At 39.6% G+C, this 26,835-nt stretch overlaps 1 protein-coding gene across 1 annotated transcript in view; it reads right to left on the bottom strand.

Moving 5' to 3' along the window:
- Positions 1–26,835, bottom strand: part of EFHC2 (EF-hand domain containing 2) — a 190,849-nt gene that overhangs the window by 51,797 nt on the left and 112,217 nt on the right. Inside the window, exon 11 of the mRNA XM_025857715.2 lies at positions 25,558–25,688. Coding sequence (XP_025713500.1) covers positions 25,558–25,688 — 131 coding nt within the window. The remainder of the gene's footprint in view (positions 1–25,557; positions 25,689–26,835) is intronic.

Here is a 26,835-nt window from a genome sequence, read left to right as displayed (position 1 = left end):
AAATGATCCACCATGAGTGAGAGTCAGCAGATAAACAGAAAGATAAGAACCTCATGAGTGTGGGACAATAGAACAAAATTCGGTAATGGACTATGAAATTATTATGTTTAGAATTATTAAAGAGAGGTGCCTGGGTGCCTCAGTGGGTTAAGCGTCTGCCTTTGGCTCAGGTCATGATCTCAGGGTCCTGGGATCAAGTCCACGATGGGCTCTCTGCTCAGAAGGTAGTCTGCTTCTCCCTCTCTCTCTGCCCCTCCCCCTGCTCATGCATGCTCTCTCTCTCTCTCTCTCTCTCTCTCAAATAAATGAATAAAAATCTTTTAAAGAGAAAAAAATTATTAAAGAGATAAAACATAGAGAGACCATAAGAAAAGAACAAGATGCCATGAAAAATAACAGAAATATGGAACACACACACACACACACACACACACACAACTAAATAAACACTTATGGGAACTGTAAGGTACAGTCACTGAATCAATGAACTGGATGATGGATTTAAGGAAAATCCCAAGAATGTAGCACAGAATGAAAACTAAGTGAAAAGAATGAATGAGAGGTTAAAAGACATGGAGAAGGGAGAGAAGTGTGACAAGAAGTTAAGAGACAAAGAACAGACTGAGAGTTTGAGGAGGAAAACAGAATGGACTAGGGGAGATATTTGACGAGACAATGGCTCACAATAATTCTCAAATTGAACAGCTACAAGCAGTTCCAAGACACATTGCAATGAAACTACAGAACACCAAAAACAAAGAGAGAGGCAACATGAGAAAAAAAAAGACACACCACTACAGAGGAGCAATTATATCAACAAGAGACTTAACCAATAACCACAATGGAGGGCAGAAGACAATGGAAAATCTTCAAAAGGTCAAGGGAAGAGAATTATAAATCTAGAACTATTAACCCAGTTAAACTTCAAAAGTAAGAGAAAAATAAATTTCAGAAAATAACATTTAGTCCCAGAGTTACAAAGCAAGTCTCAACAAATATCAAAGAAATCAGTGTCATGCAAACCATATTCTCTAAACGTAATAAAAAGAGAAATCAAGAACTAAAAGCTAATCTCATACACGTTTGGAAATTTAAAAACAAATAATTAATTGGTCAATATTAGGAAATATTTACATATGAAGGACAATAAACACTAAGCCTTAAGTGTATTTCTTAGAGAATAAAGACTCATAATCAGTGAAACAAATGTTCAATGCAAGAAATTAGAAAATAAACACAACGGAAAACAGAAAGAAGGACATAATAAAAACAAGAGGAGGAAATAATGAAATACAAAACAAAGCAAAAATAAAGAGGGTTTACAATTGAAATCTGACACTTTTAAAGCTAGTCAAATAAAAAATTCTCATAAGTGTTGCCTGCGTGGTTCAGTCGGTGAAGCATCTGCCTTCAACTCAAGTCATGGTTCCAGGGTGCTGGGATCGAGTCCCACGTCAGGCTCCCTGCTGAGTGGGGAGTCTGCTTCTCCCACTCTCTCTTCCTCTGTCCCTCACCCTCAGCTCATGTGCGCTCTCTCTCAAATAAACAAATAAAATCTTAAAAAAAAAACAAAATTAAAAAATTCTAGTAAAATTTTTTTTAAAAGGAGGGGACAGGCACAGATCAACAGTGCAAGAGCTAAAAAGGTGACAAAACTTTTAAACTAGACAAAATGAAAAAAGTTTCTAGATAATATATAATTTTCCAACCCAAGGAGAAAGAGAAATCTGGAATAGATGTATTGTCCATAGAGAAAGTGAATCATTAGTTAAAAATCTACCCACAGGAAAAAAAGGAATGGCTATGTGGTTTTACAGGCAACTTCTACAAAACCCTCAGAGAACTGATAATACCTACTGTAAAAAACAGAGTGAATGTTCTGAAACTCATTTTATGAGAATGTTATAAAACATGGATATATAAAATGGATGAGGCCAGCACGAGAAAAAAGAAAGTATTAGGCCTATTTCCTTTATGAACCAAGATGTGAAAAACTGAAATAAAATGTCTGCATCTACCAAAAACCTAGGACAAGTAGAGTACTTAATGGTGAAGTATTAGAAATATCTCTTTTAAAGTCAGGAAAAAAGATAAGGACATCTGCCATTACTACTTCTCTCAGCTCCTAGCAGATACAATAAAAAAAAAAAAAAAAGAAAGAAAAAAACTGTAAAGATTAAAAGGGAAGAGGCAAGTCTGTCATTATTTGCAGTTTTTATGGTATGGCCCAAAACAGAATCCAAAAGAATCTACAGAACTCAAAAGAGAAAATGAGATCAAATACAAAAATCAGTAACATTCATATACACCAGCATCAACCAATTAGAAATGTAATTTTAAAGTAAAAAGACTATATTTGCAATAGCAACAAAACTATATTATGAAACAAGATATACCATATTCACAGACAGGAAATCAGTCGCGTTTCAGTACTGTAGTGCTTATCACCTATGCCTCACACAGACAGGAAATCTCCGTTTCAGAGTGACAACAATTATGCCCCGCCCCCCCTTAACCTCTAAATTCAGCACAATTCCAGTCAAAATCCAATCTGGCTTTTTAAAGAACTAGAAAAAGTGGTCATAAAATTGATATGAAAAATTCAAGGCCTAGGAATAGTCAGAAGAAGAAAAATTAGAACGCTGCTATATATCACGACTTGTCATGATAGTACAGTAACAAATTAAAACCAGTGGTACTGGCTCAGGGATAGACAGGTAGGCAAATTTAGCAAAATGGAGAGCTTGGAAACTGATCATACAGATATGGCCCCATGAAATACATCAGAAATGTCAATACAAACCCCTGGAAGAAGGACAGATTTACTCAATGCATGGTGCTGGGACAACTGACAATGTATACGGTATTCATAGTTTCTTAGAGAGGATGCAAGATTTACAAACCATAAAGAAAAAGAGAGGATAAAATGATTTACAATTAAAATTTTAAACTTCCACATGGCAAAAGACACCATAAAGTGCAAAAAGAAATCCAGATAGACAATGTGTCTGCAACGTACATAAGCAACTCACATCCAAAATGCATCAAGAACAAAGCAGTAAGACTTAAATCCCAACAGAAATATGAGTAATACGCAAAGTATAAAAATACATATTGGTGCTACCACTTCGAGGAATAATTTAACATTCTTTAGTAAAGTTGAAGATACAGTCTATAGCCCAGCAATTCTACTTCTAGGTTCCTATTCTAGAGAAACTAGCACATAGTTACGGAGACATGTACAAGGACGTTCCGTTGTGGCTATTTGTAATAGCAACAGAGCTGTCTGTAAGTGGTAGAGGACTGAAGAATGACCCCCAAAGATATCAGGTCCTAATCTCTGGAACTTGTAAACGTTACTTTATTTGGAAAAAGAGTCTCTGCAGATGTGATTTACGGATCTTGAACTATGGATCTTGAACCCTAGATTATCCTGGATTATCTGTGTGGGCCCTAATTGCCATCACATATATCCTTATTAAGAAAGAGGAAGAAAGATATTTCACACACACACACACACACACACACAGTAGGAGGAGGTGATGTGAAGACATAGGGAGAGATCGAAGTAATGTGGCCACAAGCCAAGGAATGCCAGCAGCCCCTAGAAGAAGCAAGGATCACATTCTCCCACAGCATTTCCAGAGGTAGCATGGCCCTGCTGACATTTGATTTCAGCCTGGTGATACTGATTTGAGACTTCTGGCCTCCAGAACTGTAAGAGTACATTTCTGTTGTTTTAAGCCACTTAGTTTGTGGTAATTGGATACAGTGGTGACAGGAAACTAATACCATAAGAAACTGATAGCATGATTTATAATAGCCAAACTATGGAAGCTGCCCAAATGTCCATCAGTAGACAAATGGATAGGAGCACCTAGGTGGCTCAGTTGGTGGAGCAACCGACTTGGTTTCAGCTCAGGTCATGATCTCAGGGTTGTGAGATGGAGCCCCACATGGGGCTCTGTGTCAGGGGGCAGTCTGCTTAAAGATTCTCTCCCTCTGCCCTCCCCCCCTACTCTCTCAAAGAAATAAATAAATCTTAAAAAAAAAATAATTGAAAAGGAGAGCCTGGGTGGCTCAGTCAGTTGAATGTCTGACTCTTGATTTCGGCTCAGGTCATGATCTCAAGGTTGTGGGATCAAGCCCCATGAAGGGTTCCACACTCAGCATGGAGTCTCTTGTCCCTCTGTCTCTGCTCCTTCCTCTGCTTACTCTCTCTCTCTCTCAAATAAATGAATAGAGAACAAATCTTTAAAAAAAATAGATGAACGGATATAATGGAATATTATTCAGCCATAAAAAAGAATGTGATCTTGCCATTTGCAACAACATGGATGGAGCTACAGAGTATAATGCTAAGTGAAATAAGTCAGTCAGAGAAAGACAAATATCTATGATTTCACTCATATGTGGAATTTAAGAAACAAAACAAATGAGCAAAGGGAAAAAAATGAGAGACAAAGTAAGAAACAGACCCTTAACTATAGAGACCAAACCAATGATTACTAGAGGAGAGGTGGGTGAAGGGGTTGGGTGAAATAGGTGGGTGGGGATTAAAGAGTACACTTAAAAAAAACAAAATAAAATGATCAAAAAATTTAATAAATATAAAAAATATGCTGATAAACTGTAGTTTGTTCATAAAATGGAATACCATAAAACAGTGAGAATAAACAAACTAGATCTACATATACTGACGTGGAAATACCTCACAATCGTATGGTGATTGAAGACAGCAAGTTGCAAAGGGATATATATATATATATATATAGTGTGTTGTACCACTATGTACATTTTTAAATGCCCAAAACAATATTATAAATTATTTATGGATACATACATATGAAGAAAAAATTAAGCATGGGGATCATATACACATATTGATACTGGTAAGGGAAAGAGATGCTGAAGGGGCGGACTTTAGCTACATATCCACTTCCTTTTTATTTTTTAAAAAGAGATAAAAATAAAATGTAGAAAAAATGTTAACATTTGTTACTTCTGGGTAGTGGGTATATTGTGTCTTCCAATTTCTGTACATTTTGGTATATTTAAAATTTTCACAATTACAATTTCATTTAAAGTTTTATTTATTTATTTATTTATTTATTTATTTATTTATTTATTTAAGAGGTTTATTAATTTATTTTGGGGGGAGAGGGGCAGAGGGAGAGGGAAAGAATCCTCAAGCCGACTCCAACACGGCTTGACACAAGGCTCGATCCCAGGACCCTGAGATCATGACCTGAGCTGAAATCAAGAGTCAGACACTAAACCAACTGAGCCACCAGGTACCCCTCATCTAAGTTTTGAAAGACAGAATATCAGATTTGGATTCAGACAGACTTAGGTCTGAATTCCAGCTCTGTCCTTAATTAGCTCTGTGACCTTGAGCTAACTAATGAGTCTGCTTACAGGGTTATTTTAAGGATGAAATGAGGTTTTATGTAAGTGTCCAACGCAACCTCAAAGACTGATAGCCAAGTGTCCTGGGTGGGAAAGACTGAGGCTTATGAGAAAACCTAGCCCTGCTAGGCAGGAGAATTATATACAGCAGTGTTTCCTAGAAGTTTTTGATCAAACACCTCTTCATTTAAAATGTTTTGAGCAGTGACCCTCAATATATGTATATTTATCACTTAATATACTTATGCTATTTTACTTTTATATATATAATAAAATATATGTAAAATAATTTTAAAAGATTAAGATAAATGTAAATCATGGAAAAAATGAATAACAGAAAAGACTATTTTCCATTATAATGGAAAATAATGGATAAATCATTTATCCAGCCTCTTCCTTTTACAAACAGGAAAATAAAATCCTAACAGGTAAAGTGATCTGCCATGACAGGCAGGTAACTCATCCTATGAGACTTCATGAAAAGAGATGCAAAAACTCCAAACAGAACTTTAGTAGATTAAGTACAACAATGTATAAAAGAAAAAATAACACCATAACCAAGTGAGGTTTATCTCAGAAATGCAAGGTTTAACATTTCAAAATCAATCAATGTAAGTCACCATATTAACAAACTAAAACAGAAAACCAATACATTCATCTCAGTAGATACAGAAAAAGGATTTGACAAAATTTAACACTCAACACAATAGGAATAGAAAGGAACTTCCTCAACCTGATAAAAGACATCTACCAAAAACCCTTAGCTAACATTATACTCAAGTGTTCAAGATTGAATGCCTTCCCCCTATTTTAGGAACAAGAGAACCATGTTCTCTCTCGCTTCTTCTATTCAACATTGTACTGGTACTTCTAGCTGGTGCAAAAAACATGGTTTGAAGAGACAGAGCAAGAATCAGAACCAGACTCAGATGTGACAGGAATGTTGTAATTATCAGACTGTGAATTTGAAATGAAATTTTAAATATCTACTGGAGAAAGACAACATGCAAGACCTGATGGATAGTGTGAGCAAAGAGATGGAAATTCTAAGGAAGAATCAAGAAGAAATGTTAGAGAGAACACTGTAACAGAAACGAAGAATGCTTTTGATGGTATACAGCTGAGGAAAGAATCTCTTTTTGCTCTTGATATGTCAATAGAAACATCCCAAACTGAAAAGCAAAGAGGAAAAAAAAAGAAACAGAATATCCAAGAACTCTGCAACAACTACAAAAGGAATAATGGGAATATTAGAAGGAAAGGAAAGAAAGGAACAGCAGAAATATGTAAAGCAGTAACGATTGAGAATTTCCCCCAAATTAATGCCAGATGCCAAACCACAGATCTGGGAAACTCAAAGAACACTCAGCAGGATAAATACCCCCCAACAAACTACACCTAGGCATATCATATTCAAACTGTAGAAAATCGAAGATAAAGAAAAAAAATCTTGGAAGATGCTAGGGGGTGGGGGGAAACAACTTACCTATAGGGCAGCAAAGAGAAGAACTATATCCTACTTCTCCAAAATCATGCAAGCAAGAAGAGAGTGATGTGAAGTATTTAAAACTTTTTAAGAAAAGACCCACCAACCCAGAATTCTGTATCCTGCGAAACTATTCTTCACAAGTGAAAGAGGCAATAAAGGCTTTCTCAGACAGTCATTGAGGGAATTTGTTGCCAGCAGATCTGCCTAGCAAGAAGTCTTAAAAAAAAAAGTTCATCAGAAGGAAGGAAATTGATATAGGTCAGAAACTCGGATCTACATAAAGAAAGAAAGAGTATTAGAAAAGGAATAAGTGAAGGTAAGTAAAAATTTTGATTTTTCTTATTCTAAAGTGATCTAACAACAATTTGTTCAAAATAGTAATAGCAACAATATAGGGACGTCTGGGTGGCTCAGTCGGTTAAGCATCTGCCTTCGGCTCAGGTCATGATCCTGGAGTCCTGGGATCGAGTCCCACATTGGGCTCCCTGCTCAGTGCAAACCTGCTTCTCCCTGTGCCTGCTGCTCTCCCTGCTTTGCTCTGTGCTGGCACGCGCTCTCCCTCTGACAAATAAATAAATAGCAACAATATATTTAAGCAAGTATATGTGTATGTATACATATACATGTATGTGTATATATGTATATATATTACATATAATATATATGTGCTTCTGTATAAGTGAAATAAATGACAGTGATGATACAAAGGATGGCAAGAAAGAATTAGGAATATTTTGTTATTATAATGTTCCTGCACTACCCGTGAAATGGTATAGAGTTATTTAAAAGTGGATTTGGGGGGTGCCTGGGTGGCTCAGTTGTTAAGCGTCTGCCTTCGGCTCAGGTCATGATCCCGGGGTCCTGGGATTAAGCCCCACATCGGGCTCCCTGCTCGGCAGGAAGCCTGCTTCTCCCTCTCCCACTCCCCCTGCTTGTGTTCCCTCTCTCGCTGTGTCTCTCTCTATCAAATAAATGAATAAAATCTTTTTAAAAAAATAAAAAATAAAATAAAAGTGGATTTGGATTAATTATAAATGTATATTGCAAACTCTGGAGCAATGACTAAAAAAGACACCATTTATAAAACGACCAAAAATATCAACTATCTAGGGGAAAATCTAACAAACGATGTAGAAAATCTCTTAAAAAAACCAACAACAAAACCAGTTTAATAGTTTCACACAAAGTTAAATATACCTAGCCTATGATTCTGTTCCATTCCTAGGTATTTACTCAGGAGAAAGCATATTTCTTTCTTCTTGGGTTGTTTTTGTTTTTTGTTTTTTGTTTTTTTTTGGTGGGGAGGCAAAGGAGATGGAACTGTTCTGTATCTTTATTGTGGTGGTGGTCACACAACTCTAGGGATTTGTCACAATCCTAAGAACTGTACACCAAAATGTGTAAATCTTATTGTATGTACATTTTAAAATAAATTAGAATTTTAAAAAATCAAATGTGGTCTTGGAAAATGAGGCCACAATTTCTTCTTCAGATGGAAAACACATCTTAATTCACAAAAAACCCCACCTTACCCAGATCAGTTCAGGTGAAAGGAAGAAAGTTCACTATTCTTCCAGGTAGAGGATACAAAGTATACAGAATCTTTTTGGGGGGCATATTTTGCATTCTACTTAGATGTAGAGATCTTTTCCCCAGAGCAACTTCCAAGATGTGGCACAAGATTTCTCTATCTCTGCAATTAAAGAACTGGAAAGCCATGACTCCGAGGCACTATAGGCTATCAACTTGTCTCTCAAATAACTAAAAATTGAATAATTTGAGGACTACACATTTTTAGTATTCTAAGTCCTTGGAATGTGTTGGTGCATGGTGCTCCTGTTAATATTGCTGTTTAACGAATCACCCTAAAAACAGCTTAAGACAATCATTTTGTTATGTTCATGGATTCGGGGGGGGGGTCAGGAACTCAGACAGGGCACGAAGAATGTATGGGATTTCAGCCTGGAAGATTCTATAACTGGCAGCAAGAGCCATGACCTGAGATCTCAGTTTGGGCTGTCAATTAAATTACCACCTATACATGGTTTCTCCATGTAGCTGGGGCTTCATCGCATGGCAGTTTCAAGGGGGTAGAACGTCTTACACAGTGGGTCAAGGCTCCGAAAGCAAGGGTCCCAGCAGACAATGCAGAGGCTGCACCGTCATCTTTTCTGACCTGGCCTCAGAAGTCACACAGCCTCAATTCTGTCATATTCTATTGGTTACAAGTGAATCACAAGGCCACTCAAGATCAAGGGGAACTGACCCCACCTCTCAGCGGAAAGAGTGTCAAGTTCACACTGTAGTTAAATATGCTGGATGGGACATACTGTTGCAGCCATCTTTGGAAAATACAATTCGTCTTATGTGCATAGTACCCAGATTCCATCAGTTAATACAATCATTGGTATCTAGCATTCCTTAGTTAACTGGGATAATAATTTATTAAAATACTTCTCAAGAAGTGGGAATGTGGGGCGCCTGCATGGCTCAGATGGTTAAGTGTCTGCCTTCGGCTCAGGTCATGATCTCCAGGTCCTGGAATTAAGCCCTATGTCAGGCTCCCAGCTTAGCAGCAAGTCTGCTTCTCCCTCTGCCTCTCCCCCTGCTTGTGCTCTCTCTGTCTCTCTCTCACTCTTAAATGAATAAATAAAATATTTTTTTAAAAAGAAGTGGGAATGTATTATGTAAGGAAATTGTTGAAAACTCTAAGATATAAGAAAAAAATTTAAAAATCAGCTTTTCAGCTTCTTTTGCAAAAGAGGATCTGCAATTTTAATGGTCAAAACTATGCCCCAGAATAAGAAAAAAATGAATGGGTGAAACACTGTCATTGATTTAATAAGAATTTTTAAATTATAAAAACTATTTTAAAAATTATATTTTAAAGCTCTAAAGTTATTATCTACTTTAACATAAGGTATTCTGCCCCATAATATAAGAATTTCAAAGAAGCATTTTAAAAATTTGGGGTGCCTGGGTGGCTCAGTCATTAAGCATCTGCCTTTGGTTCAGGTCAGGATCCCAGGGTCCTGGGATCGAGCCCCACATCGGGCTCCCTGCTCGGTGGGAAGCCTGCTTCTCCCTCTCCCACTCCCCCTGCTTGCGTTCCCTCTCTTGCTGTCTCTCTCTGTCAAATAAATAAAATCTTTAAAAATAAATAAACAAAAAATAAAAATTTAAGTAAACCTCCATGTTTGCCTCACACCATACACAGAATTTAGAGATAAATCATAAATTTAAAAGTGAAAGCTAAAATAATAAAGCTTTTAAAGGAAAACATAGGACAACATCTTGGTGACTCTGAGGTAGCCAAAGATATCTTAATCATATTACAGAAAGCCATAAAAGACAAAATTGACAATTCGGACTTCATCAAAACTGAAAAAGTAAATAGTACTCATCAAAGGACACCACTGGGAAAGTGAACAGACAAGCCACAAACTGGGAGAGAAGTATTTGCAAAACATGTATCTGACAAATGACTAGTAGCCAGGAAATACAAGAAACTCCTACAACTCAATAATGCACCACCAAACAGCCAATAAAAACTGGCAAAAAATTAAAAAAGACACTTCACCAAAAAAGACACACATATTAGCCAAAAAGCACTTGAAAATATGCTCAACATCCTGGGTCCTCTGGAAACAATATATATATATATCCTCTGGAAAGAGACACTACTACATATCTACCAGATGGCTTAAATTAAAAAGCCTCATGATACCAAATGTTGGGGCAAGGCTGTGAAGCAACAGACTCCTTGTACATTGTTAGGGGGAATGCAAACTGGTACAACTACTTGGCAAAAGGTGTGGCAGTTTCTTAAAAAACTAAACATATACCTATGACCTAGCAATTCCATTCCTAGGTGTGTAACCAAGAGAAATAAAAATATGTACGTTAGCAAAAATATTTGTATAAGGAAGTTCAGAACAAGTTTATTTATATTAACCAAAAACTAGATATAACCCAAGTAAGGTATCCATCTGCGAGGGAAAGAATAAACAAATGGTGATATATTCATACAATGGACTACTACTTGGTAATATAAAGGAATGAATACTGATACACCCAATAATATGGATGAATCCCAAAATCATACTGAATGAGAGAAGTCACCAGAGAATACATACAGTGTAATTCCATTTATATGGAATTCTAGAATAGGAAAAAAAAAAGATCCACTGTGGGGGAAAAAAAAAAAATCAGAACAGTGCTTGCTTTTTGAATGGAGGATGTGGGAAGGGATTGACTGGGATGGGGCATGAGGGAACTTTCTGGGGTGATGTTAATATTCTATGCATTTGTCAAAACTCAGAAAAACATTATAGGGATCCCAGAAGAAGAAGAGAGAGAAAGGGGGCAGAAAATTTATTTGAAGAAATAATAACTAAAAACTTCCCTAATCTGAAGGCAAGAAACAGGTATCCAGATCCAGGAGGCACAGAGATTCCTCAACAAAATCAATCTAAGGAGGTCCCTACCAAGACAGAGCAATTAAATGGCAAAAAATATGGATAAGGAAAAACTTTTTAAAGCAGTAAGAGAAAAGAAGACTGTTACATACAAAGGAAACTCCATAAGGCTATCAGCAGATTTTTTTAGCAGAACCTTAGCAGACCAGAAGGGGGGGCATGATATATTCAAAGTGCTGAAAGGGGGGCAACTGGCTAGGTCAGTCAGTGAGACACTTGATCTCAGGGTCATGAGTTTGAGCCCCATGTTGGGGGCAGAGTTTATATTTAAAAAAAAATAATAAAGTGTTGAAAAGGAAAAATCTGCAGCCAAAAATACTCTACCCAGCAAGGCTATCATTGAGAATAGAAGGAGACAGAAAAAGTTTCTCAGATAAACAAAAACTATAGGAGTTCATGGCCACTAAACCAGCCCTACAAGACACATTAAGGGAGGCTCTTTGAGTGGAAAGGAGAGACCAAAAATGAGAGTGTGAAAAGCAGAAACACAAAAACCGTAAAAAAAAAAAAAAAAAAAAAGTGTATCTGTAAGCATCAGTCAAGGGATTCACAAAACAAAAGGCTGTAAAACAGGACACCATATACATGTGGTGGGAATGAGACGAGGAAAGAATGGGTTCAAACTTAAGGGACCATCAACTTAATATGGACTGTTTTATGCAGAAGATGTTATATACAAACCAAATGGTAAAATCAAAAACAGTAATAGATATGCAAAGAATAAAGAGAAAGGAATCCATGTATATCACTAAAGAAAGCTAACAAACCATGAAAGAGAGAAAGACAAGAAAGGGTCAGAGAAAAACTACAAAAACAACCATAAAACAAGTAAAAAAGTGACAGCAAATACAGGTCTATCAATAATTACTTTGATGTAAGCGGACTAAATGCTCCAGTCAAAAGACACAGGGTGTCAGAATAGATAAAAAAACAAGACCCATTGGGGCGCCTCGGTGGCTCAGTTGTTAAGCGTCTGCCTTCGGCTCAGGTCATGATCCCAGGGTCCTGGGATCGAGCCCCACATTGGGCTCCCCACTCAGCGGGAAGCCTGCTTCTCCCTCTCCCACTCCCCCTGCTTGTGTTCTCTCTCTTGCTGTGTCTCTCTGTGTCAAATAAATAAATAAAATCTTTAGAAAAAAACAAAAAACAAGACCCATCTATATACTGTCGACAAGAGACTTATTTCAGACCTAAAGATACATGCAGATTGAAAGTGAGGGGATGGAGAAACATTTATCATGCAAATGGATGTCAAAAGAAAGCCAGGGTAGCAATACTTTTATTGGACAAAATAGACTTTATTTTAATATTTTATTTATTTATTTGGGAGAGACAGGGAACACAAGCAGGGGGAATGGGAGAGGGAGAAGCAGGCTCCCCGCTGAGCAGGGAGCCCGATGTGGGCTCGATCCTAGGACCCTGGGATCATGACCTGAGCTGAAGGCAGACACTTAACCGACTGAGCCACCCAGGCCCCCTGGACAAAACAGACTTTAAAACAAAGACTGTAACAAGAGAAAAAAAAAAAAAGGATACTATATAATAATAAAGGGGACAATCCCAACAAGAAGATATAACAATTGTAAATATTTATACACCCAACATGGGGGCACTCAAATACATAAAACAGTTAAAAAAAAAACATAAAGGAACAAATCAATAGCAATAAAATAGTGGGGGACTTTAATACTCCACTTACATCGATGGACAAATCATCCAAACAGAAAATCAACATGAAAACGGTGGCTTTCAGTGGCACACTGGACCAGATGGATTTCACAGATACATTCAGAACGTTCCATCCTAAAACAGCAGAATACACATTCTTTTCAAGTATCCATGGAACATTCTCCAGAACAGATCACATATTGGGCCACAAAACAAGTCTCAACAAATTCAAAAAGATCAAAGTCATACCATGTACCTTTTCTGATCACAGAAGCTAGAAATCAACTACAAGAAAAAAATCTGGAAAGACCACAAATACATGGAGGTTAAATAACATGTTAGCAAACAATGAATGGGTCAACCAAGAAATCATAGAAGAAATAAAAAATCACATTGAGACAAATGAGAATTAAAATGCAATGGTCCAAAATCTTCAGGATGCAGCCAAAGTGGTTCTAAGAGAGAAATTTAAAGCAATCTAGGCCTACCTCAAGAAGCAAGAAAAAAATCTCAAATAAAACACCCAATCTTACATGTAAAAGAGATAGAAAAAGAAGGGTAAACCAAACCCAAAGCCAGCAGGAGGAAGGAAATAATAATTAGAGCAGAAATAATGATACAGAAATTAAAAAAAAAAAATAGAACAGATCGATGAAACCAGGAGCTAGTTCTTTGAAAAAAATCAATAAAATTGATAAACCTCTAGCCAGACTTATCAAAGAAAGAGAGAGAGAGAGAGAGAAAGCAAACAAAATCACAAATGAGAGAGGAGAAATAACAACCAATACCACAGAAATACAAAAAATTATAAGAGAATGTTATGAAAAATTATATGGCAACAAGTTAGACAAGCTAGAAGAAATGGATAAATTCCTGGAATGGATTAAAAAACTGAAACAGGGGGCACCTGGGTGGCTCAGTCGGTTAAGCATCTGCCTTCAGCTCAGGTCATGGTCTTGGGGTCCTGGGATCGAGCCCCGCATTGGGCTCCCTGCTCAGTGGGGAGCCTGCTTCTCCCTCTGCCACTCCCCCTCCTTGTGCTCTCTTGCTGTCAAATAAATAAATAAAATCTTAAAAAAAAAAAACAGAAACAGAAAGAAATAGAAAATTTCTCTTTCTGCTGCTCCCAACAAACAAAGTCCAGGGCCAGATGGCTTCACAGACAAATTCTACCAAACATTTAAAGAGGAGTTAATACCTGTTCTTCTCAAACCATTCCAAAAAATAGAAAAGGAAGGAAAACTTCCAAATTCATTCTATGAGGCAGGCATTACCTTGATTCCAAAACCAGACAAAGACACCACAAAAAAAGAGAACTACAGGCTAATTATCTCTGTTGAACATGGATGCAAAAATCCTCAACAAAATACTAGCAAACTGAATCCAACAACACCTTAAAAAAAATCATTCACCGCGATCAAGTGGGATTTATTCCCGGGATGCAAGGGTGGTTCAATATTCACAAATCAAACAATGTGATATATCACATGGATAAGAGAAAGAATAAAAACCATATGATCATTCCAATAGATGTAGAAAAAGCATTTGACAAAGTATAATATCCATTCATGATAAAAACCCTCAACAAAGTAGATTTAGGGGCAACACATCTCAACATAATAAAGGGTTTAAATGAAAAACCCATAGCAAACATCATACACAATGGGGAAAACCTGAGAGTTTTTCCCCTAAGGTCAGGAACAAGACAAGGATGTCTACCCTCACCACTTTAATTCAACATAGTACTAGAAGTCCTAGCCTCAGCAATCAGACAACAACAACAACAACAAAAAAGGGATCCAAATGGGTAAAGAGGAAGTGAAACTTTCATTATTTGCAGATGACATGATACTATATGTAGAAAACCCTAAAGATTCCACCAAAAAATTACTAGAACCGATTCGTAAGTTCAGCAAATTTGCAGGATACAAAATCAGTGTACAGAAATCTGTTGAATTTACATACACTAAAAGTGAAGCAGCAGAAAGAGAAATTAAGAAAACAATCCCATTTACAAGTGCACCAAAAATAATGAAGTACTTAGGAATAAACTTAACCGAGAGGTGAAAAAGACCTATGCTCTGAAAACTGTAAAACACTGATGAAAGAAACTGAAGAAGACACAAAGAAATGGAAAGATATTCCATGCTCATGGATTGGAAGAACAAATATTGTTAAAATGGCTATATTACCCAAAGAAATCTACACAGTTAATGCAATCCCTATCAAAATACCAAAGACATTTTTCATAGAACTGGAAGAAACAATCCTAAACCTTGCATGGAATCACAAAAGACCCCAAATAGTCAAAACGATATTGAAAAATAACAACAAAGATGGAGGCATCATAATTCCAGGCTTCACATTATATTACAAAGCTGTAGTCATCAAGACAGTATGGTACTGGCATAAAACCAGACACACAGATCAACGGAACAGAACAGAGAACCCAGAAATAACCCCATAATTATATAGTCAATTCCTCTATGATGCTCGTCTTCTAAAGATGCTTAACATCACTCAGCCACTATGGAAAACAGAATGGAGATTCCTCAAAAAGAAATACAACTACCCTAAGAATCCTGTAATTGCACCACTGGGTATTTACCTCCAAAATACAAAAACACTAGTTCAAGGGAATATATGCAACCCTATGTTTATTGCAGGATTATCTACAATCGTCAAGTTATGGAATCAGCTTAAGTGCCCATTGATAGATGCACTGATAAAGAACATGTGGTACACAAATACAATAGAATATTATTCATCTGTAAAAAAAAGAATACAATCTTGCCATTTGCAAAGATATGGATGGAGCTGAAGAGTAAAGTAAGTGAAGTAAGGCAGTCAGAAAAACACAAATGCCACATGATTTCACTCATATGTGGAATTTAAGAAACAAAACAAATGAGCAAAGGAAAAAGAGAGAGAGGGAGAGGCAAACCAAGAAAGAGACTCTTAACTATGGAGAACAAACTGATGGTTCCCAGAGGAAAGGTGGGGGGGGATGGGTGAAATAGGGGATGGGGATTAAGGAGGGCACTTGTTGTGATGAGCTCTGGGTGATGTATGGAACTGTTGAGTCACTCTATTGTACACCTGAAACTAATATAACCCTGCATATCAAACTCTACTGGAATTTAAATAAAAGCTTAATAATAAAAGTAAAAAAAAAAACTCCTCAGTAAATATACACTTAAGGTTTGTGCATTTTATTGAACATAAATTTTATATGAAAAGAAAAAAACCTGTAAATAAATGTTAAGCATGATTTAGAGGGAAGTTAACGTATGTCCCCGACTTTCTTTGAGATGCACCAAAATTAAGATGCATTAATGGACGGACAGAGAGATGTATGAATGGAGAGTTGTGTGATAAAGCAAATACGGTAAAATGTTACTGATGCACCTAAATAGCAGCTATATGAATGCTCATTCTTCAATCTCTTCCAATTTTTTGAATATTTTGACATTTTCCTAAAATGGTGGGGGGAAATAAATGGGTAAGCCTGCATTGCTAATTTGATAAAAATTTGAAAATTATCAATAACTATTCCATCCCCAAGTTTAATTGTAAAACTCTAGAGTTCTGTTAGCCTGCAATAGCATGTAAATATTCTGGCCTGCAATATAAAATTCTGGCCTGCAGTGTAAGAATTTTAAGTAAGCACATTAAAATTACTCAACTCTAATCAATAATCAGAGTAGAGCCTCAAGTGGAACAACGCATACCCTGCTCTATGATTCTGAGCCTCTTGACTTTTGCTCAGTACATTCTGCCAGCATTTGCCATTAGCTCTTTCTGCAAATTGAAGCAAGAAACAAAAAATGTTCAGTGCTTTTTGCCCAGAATTTTTGGTTTGTTTATTGGGGTTTTATTTGTTGTTTTCTTTTTACTTTTTTAAAATTGCTCATTGTTTAAAAAAAATATGGATCGAAGAATGAAGCGTGCTCTATTTTAAACTGCTTGGTGTGTAGCCTGCTAGGATTTCTTCAAAGGATATACAATCCTTGAAATATTTATACACATACACACGTACACATAACCTTTCAATATTTTCATAAATAGGATCGTGTTAAACAGCCTTCTGAATTTTGCTTTTTCTAGAAAACAGCACAACATATATATGGTAGCAGTTAAGTGTTCACCAATATCTGGTTTCGCTCTTTCTTCTGAACACGTGGGTAGGGCCTTGTGGTGAGTACTGGTCACTGCATTGAGAGTGTAAATGATACATATTTCTGCCCAGCTGAGAATTTGTTGGGCTGGACCCTCCAAAGTTCTCTCTCTGGCACGGTGATCAGCAACATTTAAGGTAGTGGCTGTTTTGTTAGCCTCAGTCCCTGAGTGACTCCTATGAACACAGTTCCCCCAACAACTACAATGGATATATAGAATGAGCAAGAAATAAACCTTTGTTGATTTAATCCCCTGAGATTTGGGGGGATTGGTTGTTACTGCAGCATTACTTAGACATCCCTCACTGATTCCTCACTGATATACATATTTCTTTGGGTACACATATTTGGTCTGCCTCATTCTTTCTGATGGCCGAAAAGTACTGTCTTAAATTAATGCGGTAGAATGTATCTGACTATTATCCTATTGTTGGGCATTTGATTTTTCCAATGATTTTGCTATTACGAAGCTCGTTATAATAAATATTGTATGCATGTGCACATGCGTGCGTGTGCATGCATGCACACACGCACATACACACACACACAGAGCTCTATTATGATCCACTTGTGAAATTTTTTCTGGATAAAAAATTTCTGAGTGCAATTACCAGGTAAAAGCTTCTAAACATTAGCCAGAAACTGCCAACTATCCTCCAAAATGCTGAGCCAATTTAAACTCCTCTATCAAGAGAAAATGAGAGTATCTGTTATCCTACATGCTCACCTGGAGTCAGTTATATTATTCTTTAAAAACAATGCCAGTATAATAGGTGACAATTATATCTCATTGTTGCTTCAGCTTGCACCATAATTGGTCATCTTTTCATGGGTTTAAAGGCTATTTGTATTCCTTCTGTGAATTGTCTATTCCTGTCCTTAACCCATTTTTTCTGCTGATTTTATGGGAGATTTTTGTAAATCCTTAATGTTAATTCCTTTGTTCTTATACTAGTTGCAAATATTTTCTCTCAGTCCGTCCCTCACCTTTTAAGTTTGCTTACTGCATCTTTTGCTATAGAGAAACATAAAAAATTTTCCTGTAGTCAATACAGCCAACTTCTCCTTTATGGTTTTTGAAAAGTGTGCCCTACAACAAAATAAAAATGTATTAAATGTTTCCCAATCAACTGTCACTAAAACCTTTATTAATAATCCAGTCTATCCCCACTGATTTGAAAAGTTCTCCATATCTTACAATAGGACCCATAAGAATGGGTCTTTTATGGACTCTATACTGTATTTTACTGATATTTGGGTTTATTCCTCTACTCTAGTACATTATGTTTTCAAAGATCTACAAATTATATAAAGTCTAGTAACTAGACATTAATATTCTTTTTCAACATTTTTCTCAATCCTTTAATTTTCCTGAGGGATTTCATAATCAATGAGCCAATTTCTCTCCCCTAACCCTGCAAAACAATACCAGATCTAACAACAAAAACCCACATTGTAATTCTGATTCGAACTACTTCAAATCTACAGATTAATTTGCACACATTAGAATTTTTATAACAATGTCTTCCCACTCAGAGATACGATAAAGCTTTGAAAGTGTATTCATTTTAGTCTTATACATTCTTGTTCAGTATTTATTCCCAAGTATTTCCTAATTTTTGTTGCTATAGCAAATAGTATTCCCCCTTGCACAATATTTCCTAACTGGTTATTACTGGTACAAAGTCAAACTACTGCTTTTTGTGTAATCTCCTTGTGTTTACTTTCCTGAATACTCTTAATAGTTCTAACCATTTTTAAACTTAGTCTTTTGGATTTTTAGGTACACGATCATATCCGGGTTCTAATTTTTTTTCTTAAAGATTTTATTTATTTATTTGACAGAGAGAGACACAGCGAGAGAGGGAACACAGCAGGGGGAGTGGGAGAGGGAGAAGCAGGCTTCCCGCTGAGCAGGGAGCCCGATGCGGGGCTCGATCTCAGGACCCTGAGATCATGACCTGAGCCGAAGGCAGATGCTTAACAACTGAGCCACCCAGGCGCCCCTCCGGGTTCTAATTTTAAAAATCAGTCCTCAGTGCTCTGGGGCGTCTGGGTGGCTCAGTTGGTTAAGTGTCCAACTCTTCATTTTGGCTCAGGTCATGATCTCAGCGTCATGAGATTGAGCCCCACATTGGGCTCTGTGATGAGTGTGGAGCCTGCTTAAGATTCTCTCTTTCCCTCCCCCCCTGTTCCCCTGCCCCCCACTCATGTGCTTTCTCTCTATGAAAAAAAAAAACCAGTCTTCAGTTCTACTTTGGGTTATTAATACAGTGATTCCTAAATGCCTATTTCCACTATACCTAGGGTAACAAAATAATGGGGTTTTATGGTTGGAAGGGACATTATAGTGACCTAATTCAAGGGTTTATATAGTCAAGCACCTACTGGGGTACACTGATAAGACAGATGGGAGAAGGTGTAAGACAATAAGGAACTGTCGCGACTGGGAAGAAACAGAGGGAACAGGCTGTATCTAAAGAGGACAGCCGTCACCCTCCCCCAGCCAATTGGTGCCATGAGGCTCGGTTTCTATTTTTGAAGAGGCACTAGGTATATAGATTTTTGTTTAAACATTAAACAAAAGCCAAACTAAATGCAACTGCTAGCTTCCAATCTAGAAATTTCACTGAAGCTAATGCAATACCTTCATTTAAGGCAGTTTAAACTCAGACAGGTGTGTCAGGGATTGCAAGAGTAGCAGACGACAGGCAAGGGCTTTGCATTTGGTTTAGCCGTTTGGTGGGTCAGAATAGTATTTACAAAGTTTCATGACTAAGCAAGTGTTTTGCTTGGTTTGGTTACAGGCAAGGAGTTTAGTCCCTAATGTCCAGATTCTGTGTTCTCTGTTTGGCTCATCTTGGCTTGGATTTACGATCATGGCAAATGCAAAGGGCATCTTTTAAATCCTTCTGTCTGGGGGGAGAGTCCCACATTATACTCCCCATCACTCAACACGGAAGTCAGAGCTCAACCTGCAGGACCCAGGCTTTCTTGCCATTAGAAACATGCCGGTGACTCAGGCTCCGCCAATCAGGGAAACTTGTAGAAGACTTTGACTTGGGAGGGATTAACAGGGGAAACCAGTGAGGTGTAGAGCATGTTAGGTGGCAGAGGGATCCAGCTTTCAACGGTGGCACAGGACGCAAGCGTGCCAGAAGCGGTGGTGGTGATGGCTGTGGTAAGATGGGAGTTCTTGGAAGCAGTGCAAATGGTGCTTTGAGTCATGGGCGGTACAGGGGTGACAGAGGCCATTTTCCCACCAGACAAGTTCTACAGCCCAGTTCTGGGCACTGTTCCTAGAATTGTTTCAGGCTTATTTCTCGAGCCCTCCCAATGATATTGTGAACCACCCAGGATCCTTTTAATAAATTCCTTTTTGGTTTGGCAAGCCAGAGACGATTCTCCTTTTTAAAATTAAGGCTTCACCAATACAAAAAATGCCATCAGGCAGTGACAGAATCAAATCAAAGATCCTGGTCTTTTTGATTTCCAGGCCTGTGTTTTTTCTATGACATCATGTTATTTATATTTAATGCTTTTACGAAGGCTCAAAATGCTGTTTTTAAAAAACGTATGCCGAGGCTCCCATCTCAAAGATATGCTATGAATACTGTCAAAGTGTCTATTTGGCTCATGATGAGAATAGATATTTGAGTGCTTCTGGAATATATCTTAGTTTTTGCTTTTGTTCATACAGATTCATAGACTTAAAAGATGTTAGACTTACAGTAAAAACACCCATAACAACACAGAGTTGTTTGAATAAAGATAGAGCAAAACCACATGAAGGGAGAGATAATTGTCTGAGATAAATCAGGATGAGATCATTACAATGTTCTAAGCACTAAATTTATATTCTTCTTCCTTGAAGTAAAGGACAGTAATAGGGTGGGTTATAACAGTGTTTCCCAACCTCAGTCCACCAATGATGATGTTTATTTTCCACCTTCATGGCCTCCAAGGTTTTTAAGAGTTTCTTCCAACCTCATTTATTAAAGAATTTTTTTTAAAGATTTATTTATTTATTTGAGAGAGAGAGAAATAGAGAGCACGAGCAGGAGGGCCAGAGCGAGATGGAGAGAGAATCTTAAGCAGACTCCGTGCTGAGCCTGACGTGGGGCTCAGTCTCACGACCCTGAGATCAGGACCTGAGCTGGAACCAAGAGTCAGACGCTTAACTGACTGTGCCACCCAGGTGCCCCTAAAGAATGTTTTCAATGACCTCATCGTAGATAAATCTATAACTTAACTGAAATACTGAAAATAAGACATAGATTTCTATTACTAGTTTTGGTGACACAAAGTGGCAACTATTGGGAGAAAACGTTTTTCATTTTCTAGTGTCCACTATACACCACAGCATGCTACAATAAGAACTTTGTATATATTATATTTATTCATCACAACCACTCTAACATAGTGGGTATTATTATCCCCATTTTATAGGTGAAAACACTGTTTAGCAACTTACCGCTGCCCAGCTGACAAATGTTAGAGCTGAGATTTGGATTCAGGTCAGCAAGTCCAAAATCACATCTTATTTATATTGTACTACCCCTCTCAGGAAGAATTTTAATTTTACAAGGGAAAAGACTTTCTCGAGACTCTAAATCTTAGAAGACATTTATTACATGGATGTTCATAGGAAATCTCCTGGCCCTGCCGTCGATGAGGGGCGTCTAAGGAAGAACTATGTAGTAATTTCCTATGTGCTTTGAGGCCTGAGACACTGGGTCCAGGAGGTAGCTGGGAAAGACACAGGAGTGAACCAGGCGTGGGCCTGCCCTCTGGGAGCTTGGCCCAGGTGGGGAGAAAAGGTGAGCACGCAAAAAACCAAAATATACACAGGCTCCCTGGGGGTGGGGGTCATCTCCAATTGGTAGCTCAAGGCTTGGGGAGGTGGCCAGAGAGAGGGCCTGACCACATCTTCCCTGGCACGGGGCCCGTGCTGCTGCTGCAGCCCATGGTTCAGAATCCAGGGCCCACAGGGGTAAGCCTCACCCTGCGATGTTCCCAACTGCACAAAACGCTGGCCCTGCCAAGCCCAGTCCCTGCCCAACTCCCTGCTGAGATCTGCCCAGGAGCCACCTGAGGCTCTGAGAAAGGCTCTCTGCGCTCTCCCGGACCACAATCAGCAGCTCCTATCTGCCGACCTGACAGCCTGTGAAAAGACAGAACTAGTGACCCCCACAAGGCAGAAGAGAAACATTTCCTCCCCAACCTCCCTTCTGTTTCCACCTGTCCCCGCATTGCTTCAGGCCACTTATAAGGTGATTATCTCAAGAAGGCCCACGCATGAATCCATTCATCTGTTATCAGGCGTGGCATCTTCTGCGGAAGTGGTTGATTACCTCCCACTCTCAAGGCTTCCCTGAGAGAGGCACAAATGTCTAAGAAGAAGGGAAAGGAAATGCCTGGGGCTTGGACCACTGCCCCAGTAGCAGGTCGAGGCTCTGAGTCCCCAGGTGCACGCGGACAGTGCCAGGTATGTAAGTAGGGGAGAGACTCAGGGCCACGGACGTGAAGCCTGGAGGCCTACCCCTCAGTCCTGTCTCTGCCTGCCTACTCCTGCAACGCACAGATTTGCAAGGGGGAGCATTTTACAAGTGTCTTTATAAGCCAACGTCTGAAGGGCTTCACAATGTCAGTGCCTGGAAAGGGCCATAGAGACCACAACATGGACAAGAGTGAGGTGCAGGTAGGCGGAGTGAGTTGCCCAAGTCGCTTGGCTCGTGAGGGTCAGGCCTAGCTCTCTCTCCCCCTGACTCCCCTCCAGTCAGAGACAGACAGCCCTTCCCCAGGGCAAGGTAATCAATTATTTGCTTGTTTGCTGCACACCTGGCAACTGAACGGTCCTGAGAAATAGGGCTGCTCCCGAAAGGACTCGACAAACATCTACGGTACTTGGCCGGAGCCAATTGTGGGGCCTGGTGAGTTAACAACTCAACAGGGGCTACCCGTGGATAGTAGATGAACTGTATTTAATAACTTGTCTCGCCCAGAGTAAGGGCTCCATCAATGGGGACTTCTACAAAAGTCTTCTTCTAGTGTGGTGGAAATAAGGGGGGGGGGGGAAGGGTCAGACCATGACCAAACTCACACGAAAACGCTGAGAGGCTGGGATTGGCCTCTCATCTGGAGACAATGCTACCACCTCCAAACTGGAACCCCCGAGAATAATTCTAGCAGTTGGTCATTCCACTGGGGAATTAAGACATTCACTGAGCCCAGGGCTAGGTGCTGGGGATCGGGCCGTGCACAGGACCATCGAGGTCCCGGGCCCTCGGGAAATTCCTGTTCTAATAGGAGAAGACACACAGGCACACACGCACCAAGTAACCGCTATCTAAATCAAGTACCTGCAAGTTGTACGAAGTGCTATGAAAAAGAGCAACAAAAAGCTAAGGATAACTGGGATTGATCTACTTTAGGCAGGAGAAGCAGAAAGCAGGCCCCCTCGGTGGAAGTGCCATTGAAGATGAGCCTTCGAATTTGCCCTGGAATGTGGGCATTCTAAGCAGAGGGAAGGGAGTGTGCATAGGCTTGGAGGCAGGAAAGAGCTTGACACGTTCATTCATTCGAGAAACTGAGTGGCAGCCATCGAGGCCAGAGGACGAGACTGGGGAACAAGAAGTGATTAATACTGGAAACACAAACGGAGTCACATCACTCGGGGCTCAGCCGGCTGCCCCAAAACGTCTGGACCTTACTATTAAGGATGATGGCAAGCCATGGAAGGGTTCTCTAGGCCGGGCATGACCTGATCTGGTTTCCATCTTAAGGAATTCCTGGCCAGGAGAGGGCCTCAAGATGGGGGAGGAGGGAGGGGGGAGGGGGCGGGGGGGGGGAGGAGCCGGTTCTTTCCAAGCACGCGGTGCCTTGAGGCCGTCCTCCATCACAGCGGGCCTTTCTTCCACCCACGGTTAGGGTCAGGCCTCCATCTGCAGAGCAACTTTTCCTCCTTGGATCTCCTGCCCGGGGCCTAAGTGCCTCCCAGAAAGTCCCATAAACTCACTGAAGTGTTTCCAACAGATTTTGCTAGTGTGTTGGGAGAATGGATGCTTTTGTAAAAGGACACAAAATAACAAAAGCGAAACCACTCCCTCGTTTCTGATGGAAATTTGTTTCTTCCTCCGCAGCTTTCCGCTAGTCCCCTGGCCTGAGCAAGTGTCTTTGCTCTGTCCTCCGTCTCCCTTTATTTTCCAAAAGGCCACGAACATGTGTACGACTATGAACAATAACAAAGAGCTATAAATTCTTATTGACCCCAGAAGGTTGGCAATTCTAAACAAAAATATGTCCTGACTGCTCTCAAAAGAACATTCTGGAGATACAAAAGAGCTTTGTTAAGATAACAAATGAGTTTTGGGGACACTTCGGGCCTGATGGTGGCCTCTGGTATTGATGTAATAGGCAACTCCAGACACAAAGCTGGAAAGATCCCCCCCTCCCCCACCACCCTGTCCTGGACTCACTTCCTCACTGGTCAGCTCACATCTTGACTGCAGCAAGTTTCCTATATAGCTTTTGGCCACTACTGTTTTCAGGAGCCAGAATTCTCAGCCTAAAGAGAAAGTCCCCTTTGTCCTCCCATCCATGATTTAATTTACATTCTCCCGAACGCTCCATTCACTTTGTTTTCAGGCTAAGAAGTCTCACAATTGTACTAGATCCTGAATTTGAATTTCCCTGTGTTTCCACTGTTTGGCAATTTGCCCAGGTCAGCCACTGGACAGTCCCAGAATTCAGCTCTACCTTAGAGAAAACCTTATGGCTCGTGATTTCTTACTAGAGTTCTAACTACTGTCCTCTATTTTCCCCTCGATTTCTTTTTATGTTTTTCAAAACACACGGATGTGCGTAAGCACACCTACACACAGACGCACACCTATCACCTCTTCTCTGATAATCATGAAGTTTCCACTGTCTTTTCCCAACTGGATCACATTCCTAGGGAGCTGTCCCTCCTTTGTTCCCCAGATTTCAGAGGGGGTGCCCTTAGCCATTTTTTTTCTGCCATTCTCACCCGGATGCATTCTTCCCGGCATTCCCCTGGAGCCTTCAATACCATGATTCACAAGACAACAGAACTGACTTTCTGTGCTTTTGTCTCTCTGTTCTTGCCTATAAGCTCCTTTTATATGCAAATAACATAAACTTTACTAGAAATGGACCAAACTTGATCACAAAGTAGTACAAACACAAAGAAATGTCAAGTCCTAATAAAAAGCATGTAGTAAATTAGTTAGGCAGCACCAGGGAAGAAATTGTGTTTTGCTCTTTGGACAATCTTGAAGGGAAAACAGATTATTGCTGGCAGCATCTGGCTTACCTGAATGTATTATAGTCCACCATCTTTGTGTGCCTACAGTCAGCGGCTGTAAATACCTGCTTGATCTCTCTGGATTTTGATTCTTCTTCTTTCAGCTTTTGTAGGACAAGTTCAATGCTGCTCATGGGAAACTGGGGGGGGGGGAGGAGGGAAGGAAAGGAAGGATATTAAAACATGCCTGGGACATAGGGAGCCTAATCTTTCTGATGGCCCGCAAAGAGACTTCACGCTCTGAACCTGAAGGCAGCTGGGCATGGCTTTCCATAGAGACCAACACAGAGAAGACACGACTAGAATGAAGTCTCTTTGGTTGCATTTTTAGGACAATGAGTGACATCAGCATAGGCCTAGATCTGAGAGAAATGAGCTTAAGTGACAGCAAGCCACAGGAATCACAAAACAATCCCTCAGCCTTCTCCCCTCGGACGTTGGCCCAGTATGTTGGGAGACCCTAATGGAGAGAATGGGGATTCACAATTGGATAAGTGGACCCTCATTTTCTCCAGATCTTAAGAGTGGGCCCCCTGGGACTACTGGCAATCAGACGATGCACTGAGCAGAGCATGGCTGGGTGTCAGAGATCCACATGCACTGTAATGCCTTGACATTCACTCTCTGGCAGCCCCCAGTTGCCGTCTCCTACCCTGTGATTAGGTTTTTGACTCTGTAATAATACTTCTTATTTAATCCAGTAAGGCATAAGCTTGTAAATAATTACAGCTAAGAGCTAAAAAAAAAAAATGAGAAGACTAAATATGAAGATTAAAAACACTGATGTTAAATTTAGTATAAAGATCTCTCTTCCCACCAGGGGGTTTGGGACCTGCTGCAGCCCCCATCCGCCCCACCTTCCCTCATTGCCTTTCATCGATTTCCATGATTGGATCCATTAGCTCTTTTGCAAAGATATTCAAGAGTCTATTAATCTTGGGGCGCCTGGTGGCTCAGTCAGTTAAGTGGCCAACTCTTGATATTGGCTCAGGTCATGATCTCAGGGTTGTGAGATCAAGCCCCATGTTAGGCGCCGTGCCCAGTGCAGGGTGTGGAGCCTGCTTAAGATTTTCTCTCTCCCTCTCCCTCTGTGCCTCCCCTGCTAAAAACAAAAACAAAAAACAAACAAACAAAAAAAAACAGTGTATACTAATCTTTCTCTGCCTCAAAAGTCCTTGTTAAGGGTAGTTTTAAAATAATGCAGTTTTGGGGCGCCTGGGTGGCTCAGATGGTTAAGCGTCTGCCTTCGGCTCAGGTCATGGTCCCAGGGTCCTGGGATCGAGCCCC

This window comes from Callorhinus ursinus, unplaced genomic scaffold, assembly GCF_003265705.2.
Source record: "Callorhinus ursinus isolate GAN/ISIS: 27379988/994484 unplaced genomic scaffold, GSC_fseal_2.0 scaffold16, whole genome shotgun sequence".
NCBI classification, from domain to species: Eukaryota; Metazoa; Chordata; class Mammalia; order Carnivora; family Otariidae; genus Callorhinus; species Callorhinus ursinus.
This window is presented reverse-complemented; position numbering and strand designations above follow the sequence as displayed.